Consider the following 6,719-nt stretch of genomic DNA (forward strand, 5'->3'; position numbering starts at 1 on the left):
TGCTGGTCCGTTTCATTTTTATTTTAAACGCTGCCCAGGTCACCAATGGCTGCACAAAAACACAACATGCGGGTCCACATTAATAATTAATTATCGATGTCACCGTCATGTAAACAATATTACTGGCCGCAGAGCGGGGTTGAACAGTGCTGCTGCCCTTGCCTCTTTGGACCAGAGGTCAATGCAAGGGATGTCAGAAGTAGCTCTGGTATCCAATTCCGTGGGCCATTCAACATGAAAACGAAAGGTTGCACTGCTTTGCGAGTCATTGGAATATTTAAGTCTCACGACACCGATCGAAAACGAGATAAAATTACATTATCTAAAGCTGTGCTAGTTTGCAAAAAAATGATTTGCAAAACACAAATGAGGGACTCCATCTCTACCCTGTCTTCTGGAAGACCAGGCACTTGTTGTTGGCTGGCATTTCCACCTGAATGGAATGGGGTAAGAAAAAGTTAAAGTACATTTTTTTTAAATGGACCTCGTTCGTACTGGTCAGTGCACACACCATATCTGATGTATGTCACCTATATTAATATTCTAATGTTACATTTCAGATGGAGCAAACAAATGAACACGTACAAGCTGGGGGGGGGTGAAAATAATACAGATTTAAAAAGATAGAAAATATGCTTTTGAAATTGAATCGGAGCCACGAATTGCAACAATTGATCAAACTGCCCAAGGTACGAGGGGTTGGGTGAGTCGCTGAACCCGGACTCACCATCCTCTGGAGTCGCATGCCATTGGTGAGCGCCAGCTGCTGGAGCATGCTGACATCCCGCAGTCCCCACTCCGGGTTCCTGGCACGACAACCACAGGGGCTTGCACTCCTCGCCTGGCTCTCATGCCGTAAACACCCATCTACCCATCCCGCCGGCAATGTGGCCAGCATGAAGCTAGCTCTGAACACAAGCACCATGACCAGCTAGAAGACCCCATGGGGCAACCACCAAGCCCATCGCTACCACCTCCAAACGCATCACTCGCATGGATTGGTTAACTATGGGAAAGGCCTATAAACTTGAGCAAATGAGGCTGCTAATCACGATGCAGTGGAATGTTTGACATTGTTCAGATATTTTATTCAATAACTATGGTCATTTAAAGCCACTGCTAGACGAAGCCATTGCCACAATAGGTGTATTTTGGTTGTTTGCCCATCTTCACACTACTGGGGCCAGTGCTGGATTGACTGAGGGAGGCACAGGACCGGTTCTGATATCACCGATTTTAGCCATGGCCTGGAAAGGAGCTCGGGTCGACCGCTGTGCCCATCAATCCACTCGTCAATTGAATAGTGGAGTACAATTTTAACCCCATTTTTTTTTAAAGATCCATTCTGCATAAATAAATAAAATGTTATCTTCAATGTAGCACAGCCTTGACGTGGCCAAGAGCCGATCATCGACGGTATATACCGGATAGGAGCACCCATACCAGTCACGTACTCGGCCAGAGGCAAGACAATGCTCCCTTATCAATCACCGACCAGCATGGTGACGTACGGTCAAACAACAACCCTGGTACCCAGGAAGCTCTGAGAACCCACCAGCCATAGCGTTGGTTAGGATGCTGATGGAGCAGAGGGCACACGAGATGCAACACACGGTGGGCTCTGCTGGGTGAATGAAAGCTTTGCTGAACCGGAAGCAGAATTGGTAGAAATAAAGTGCGACGGAGCGGGACTCGGTGAGGAAATGCGGGGCTCACCTCTCGCGCAAGACGGCGTCAAAATCCACGTTGCTTTGCGGGAAGATGATCCCGTTCACAGCGTAAGGCTGTGTGAGGAGGAGTTAAAACAGCCGTTAGCACCTTTATTTTGATTAACCCGATGAGAACTCAGGCTGCGTGAGGAGTGAAACAGCTGTTAGTGAGTTTATTTTTGTTTAACCTGATGAGAAGTCAAGCGATCTGGATAAGTCTCGTTTGCACGGGTGAACTGTGGCATTCGCCTGCCAGTATAGCAATGACTGCTCTGTATAATCCTAATTTGAGTAATTTGCCGGTCATTTTCTGATTTGTCCCGTGCAGCAAGCACGTGGCCCTACTTTTTTTTAGAACGACGTCACGGGATCTTTGCCTTCCACTGAAGCAGACGGTGGCACATGTATATACACTCGCAGTATTAACCAGGGTGGCTGCATGGGAGGGGGGGGGGGGGTTTAACGATAAACCTCTGCAACAAAAACAGCAAATGTGGTAGCGCTCGGTCACACTCGGTAGTGAACTTACCCCATACGTCACCAAGAGGCCACTGGGTTTGAGCAGAACACCAGCATTTCTGAACAGACCCTGGAGGACACACGAAGACAAATATATTCCCCATGTATTCGACATGGACTGTTAAGGCAAGTGCTGCTGGAGAACAACAATAAAGTTGGGCACGGCCCACGGGGGAGGTGGTGTGGCCAGCACCGCACACGTACATGCACGCGCTTGCATGCATGGCACGCGCAATACGCACATACACGCTTGTGCGTGCGTGCGTGCACATAAACACATGCATGCACACAAAGTTTACTTCATTTAACCAAATGAGAACTCACGAGACCAGGATACAGTCTCATTTGCAAGTTGACCTGCGTCGCAAAAGTGACAAAAGCTAAAATAAAATAAACTACAGCTTGGAAACAAATAGAAATCGGAGAGATAACTTTCACGTGATAAATGGAAAATATTGCACGCACGTAAATCTTAAGTTAAGTAATAAGTTGTAACATAAGTTGGCTCGGGCAGATTATTTTCAGACTGATCACTGTAGAATTATGCACAAAGACCCTCCCTATAAGGTCTTTAACAGACTGTTGGGGGCAAGTGCTGTTAACTAGCACCTACGGAGGCCGGCACGGTGCACGAGGGAGTAATGCAGCTAAGACAACAGCTGGCAGCCTTTGTCTCCCCAGTGCCGATGCATACACAAAGGACCAGGCACTTCGTTCAAGGCCGAGTAGATCCAGGGGAGGCCTAGGACCACTGATGTTGGCCATAAGCGACAGCCATATATACGTAGTCATGGACACATTCATCAATACACACACACAATCAGAGCAGTGAGCAGGGTGGATATTTCCAAACTAATCACTGGACCTCCAGGCACAGGGCAATTCAAATGCAAGTCATGCAAACGACGAGCTGCTCTTTTGGTCAAACCTAGAGTCGCCGTGACCTGGCAATGCTGCGATGTATCGTACAATATAAGTTCCATGATGATAATACTATCCTCCGTTTTAATGACCGTAGTCATATGGTGATTATGCTTGCACATATATTTTGTTCTAAAACAGCACATTTCCTGACGAAATGTTTATGAAATAACAAACCCAATGATTCATGAATCAAACAAACATATTCTATTATCCATTAAATTAATGCTGTGTAAAATGTTTTCATGGGTATATGACGTGGCGATTCTATTATGCAATCAAATTCAGTGGTTAATTGACTTATTTGATTACTTTCCGTGTAACTGGCAGCATGCGTTTCAGCATTATGGCAGGCTTAAGTTGAGTGAACTGTAGTTGAATCACTATTGTGCAATCTTTATTTGCAGAGAGACTAAAACTAATTTTAAAAAGGTGCAATATAAATGTGAAACGCAATCAACGAAGCTACGTAAAAAACTGATATTGCGAAAATCGTTATCACAAAATGTTACGTGGTATTGTCATCCGTCTGCCACGTTCAATGCATAGTTGGATCAAGGCTTCCCTGCGATGTGCCACCCAGTATCTGCACTCATCGTAAAAAAGAGCACACTGCCTTGCCGGACGCAAATAAGCTTGAGTGTCTTACAGATCTGAATACCTATGTATTTATTTTTACTTCACGCTTGTTTACCCAGGAGCGTACGTATAACTTGAGTATGAAGACTTTTTCAGGAAGGCCCTGCCAAGTTTCGCACAGTAGAGAACGATGCTATCATTATGTGCAATTGAGTAATTATCCGGTAATTTTGTTAAATTTGCTGGTATTTTTAAGCGTTCAGATGTTTGGCCAATTAAAGCAACATTATGGAAGGGGGGGGGAAGTGTCAGCTTTGGGATAAAACCAAAATACCCGGAGGAAACCCACGCAGAACAACAGGGTGAGAACATCCAAACTCCGGGAATCTAACTCGAGCTCTTCTTGTTGCGAGGCACAAGTGTTTCACCACTCGCTTCACGCCACCACCCACACATACTGGTTAGGGGTCACCCCATTACACCAGTCAGGTGTTCAGGCGAGAGGTGAGAGAAAGACCACTGCTGCCCGCCTCCCTCGATTCCACCCCGCCCATAGAATAACCCCCGAAAACCTCTCCCTGGGGGATAGGTGGGGGTGGGCATGGCCTCACCTCTGTGCAGCGCATCTCGCTGATGTGGATCATGTTGACGTTGAGGAGAAGGTCGCATGAGGACGAGGGCCAGCGACCGGGCCAGGTCTCGCATGGCTCCCGCACGTCCAGATGTATCGGGGGCAGCACGTTCTGTACCTGCGTTGCCCTCGCGTACGCCGAGATGCTGTGCCGGGAGGGGGTGGTGGTGGTGGTGGTGGTGGAGGGTGTGACAGGGGGGTAGAGGCACAGGTGAGGAGGTGGCCACATGCATCAACATGGGAACTCATTAACTGAGGGTCCAATGTGTAGCCTATGGGTTAGGACAGGGGTGGGGAAACTTTTTTCTGCCAAGGGCCATTTGGATATCTATAACATCATTTGCGGGCCATACAACATTATCAATTTAAAAATTAGCCTGTTATATTTGGTCAAACATTTAATTAACTCGCCCCTAATGTGATGGCTGGAACTGCTTCTCTTTGGCGAGGCGTGTGATGTTAGCTGGTAGTAATGATGTTGCTGCTACTCGCAACTGCTTTTCCAGGTTTGCTCCTAGATTTATTGAATTTCAAGTCCCACCTGCGGTTGCCTTGGCAGGGCTAGACCAAATGATTTTGCGGGCCATGATCTTGACCAAGGTGAGGGTTATGGTGGGTCATGATAATGGTTAGGGGATGAGGGTTTATGTCCACCTGAAGACGATTGCTTGTGTGGCGATCGAAACGTCGTGATCTATTATTTTTTCTACCCACGTGACTTTACCGATAGAACCAAATAGTATGGATTCCTGCAGTAACGAAAGCTTAAAATCAAGATGAATTACGAGGGTCAAGGTTATTATTGATGTGAGAGTTATGGATATGGTTAGGGTTGTAGATAGGGGTAAGGAAAGAGATGGGTGGGTGGGGCTATTTGACCATACGCTGATCAGTGCAGGTTGTTGATGAAAAACACAAATGTAAAATTCGCGAGTTTAGTTTTTGTACCACTGAGCGATGCAGCTCCTTTTCAGAAGCGGCCCCAGCCACACACGAATGCTCAGCGAAGTGGCTTATCTATCGTGTGGACATTTATAGCAGCCGAATTACTCGAAAGCAGGAGGAGTTCGCAACCTGTGGCTCTTTAAGGACTGCTTAGTGACGTTAATTTATTAAGGATCGTCTCCGTATTCCCGTGCATTGCGGCTGTTGGAATATTTCGGGGGTTTTATTTGCTGTTGACCGAATTGTAAAACACGGCTCCAAACGCGTGACGTTGATTCTAAATTCGGAGGGGGAAACCCGGGGAAAGAATCCACGCGACCAAGAGGAGAGAGACGTCCAACAGGGCTCAGGGTCAGGATCGAACCCACGACCTCCTGTATACCTGGCGAGGTAGTTAACATCTCCTAGCCACCGTGATAATGATGATGATGAGACGCAAACTCAAAATATACAGCAGCAGGCGTTGGGATCGAACCCACAACCTCCTGTATACCAGGCGAGGTAGTTAACATCTCATAGCCACCGTGATGATGATGATGAGACGCAAACTCAAATTATACAGCAGCAGGCGTGGGGATCGAGCCCACGACCTCCTGTATACCTAGCGAGGTAGTTAACATCTCATAGCCATCGTTATGATGATGAGACGCAAACTCCAAATATACAGCAGCAGGCGTCGGGATCGAGCCCACGACCTCCTGCATACCTGGCGAGGTAGTTAACATCTCATAGCCACCGTGACAGCCCACGGTGCCCATCGATGCGTGAGACTCTCCTGACGCGCCTCAGACCTTTGGAAGGAGGCCGCCTCCAGCTCGCTGGGCTGCCACGTGAGGTGCGGGAAGGCCCGGGCGAGGTGCACCACATGCTGCCCGGAGCCCGAGGCCACCTCCAGCGCAAACCCGGCCCGGTCTGCCGGCACCCACTGCCGCAGCACCTCGAGAATCGGCTCCTTGTTGCGCTCGGCAGCCGGCGCCACCAACATTGCGAGGCCGCTTCGCACCCGCGCCCTGCCGGGAACCCGCTTCACGGCGGCAGTGGGAACGGCCGCGGCGGTGACTCGAGCGGCCGTGGAAGCGACGACGGCGGCGAACAACAACAGCCGATGCCTGCTGCTACTGATGCTGCGGCCGTGCTGCTGTTGTTGTTGTTGTTCAATGGGAAATCGCATTTCTCCTCGCCGCTCGCCGTAGCCGTCGCGTCACGTGGCAGTGCCCCGCCCCCTACCACCACCGCCGGGCTCGCGACCATCTTGGGTGAGGGGAGAAGAGAGGAGCCCCTCCCCCACCCCATGCGCCGTGACGTCGTGGCGCGCGAACGTGACGTCATTGCGCGCGCGGCCATGACGTAACGACTTCGCTGCGGGCGCTGCCATGACGTAGCGACTTCGCTCGCGCGCGCCGCGATGAAGTTGC

The 6,719-nt window shown here is 49.2% G+C and overlaps 1 protein-coding gene across 1 annotated transcript; it reads right to left on the reverse strand.

Moving 5' to 3' along the window:
* Positions 1-3: 3 nt before the first annotated feature.
* METTL26 (methyltransferase like 26) lies at positions 4-6,505 on the reverse strand. The gene is made up of 7 exons (XM_078605085.1): positions 6,096-6,505; positions 4,340-4,505; positions 2,239-2,298; positions 1,717-1,784; positions 728-806; positions 387-433; positions 4-49 (listed from the first exon to the last, which is right to left on the reverse strand). The coding sequence occupies exons 1-7, from the start codon at positions 6,473-6,475 to the stop codon at positions 40-42; spliced, it is 810 nt and encodes a 269-aa protein (XP_078461211.1). The 5' UTR covers positions 6,476-6,505; the 3' UTR covers positions 4-39.
* Between the last annotated feature and the right edge of the window lie 214 nt (positions 6,506-6,719).

The sequence above is a fragment of the Lampetra planeri genome, chromosome 23 (genome assembly GCF_965212315.1).
Source record: "Lampetra planeri chromosome 23, kcLamPlan1.2.h2, whole genome shotgun sequence".
Classification (NCBI taxonomy): domain Eukaryota; kingdom Metazoa; phylum Chordata; class Hyperoartia; order Petromyzontiformes; family Petromyzontidae; genus Lampetra; species Lampetra planeri.

What these genes read in the sequence shown, in the direction of transcription:
- METTL26 (XM_078605085.1), bottom strand. Translation starts at nt 6,475, where the DNA reads ATGCGATTTCCCATTGAACAACAACAACAACAGCAGCACGGCCGCAGC. An exon ending in GCGAGATGCGCTGCACAGAG is followed by an intron (nt 2,299 to 4,339) that starts GTGAGGCCATGC and finishes TGTGTCCTCCAG; the next exon opens with GGTCTGTTCAGAAATGCTGG. An exon ending in GACGCCGTCTTGCGCGAGAG is followed by an intron (nt 807 to 1,716) that starts GTGAGCCCCGCA and finishes TTGTCGTGCCAG; the next exon opens with GAACCCGGAGTGGGGACTGC.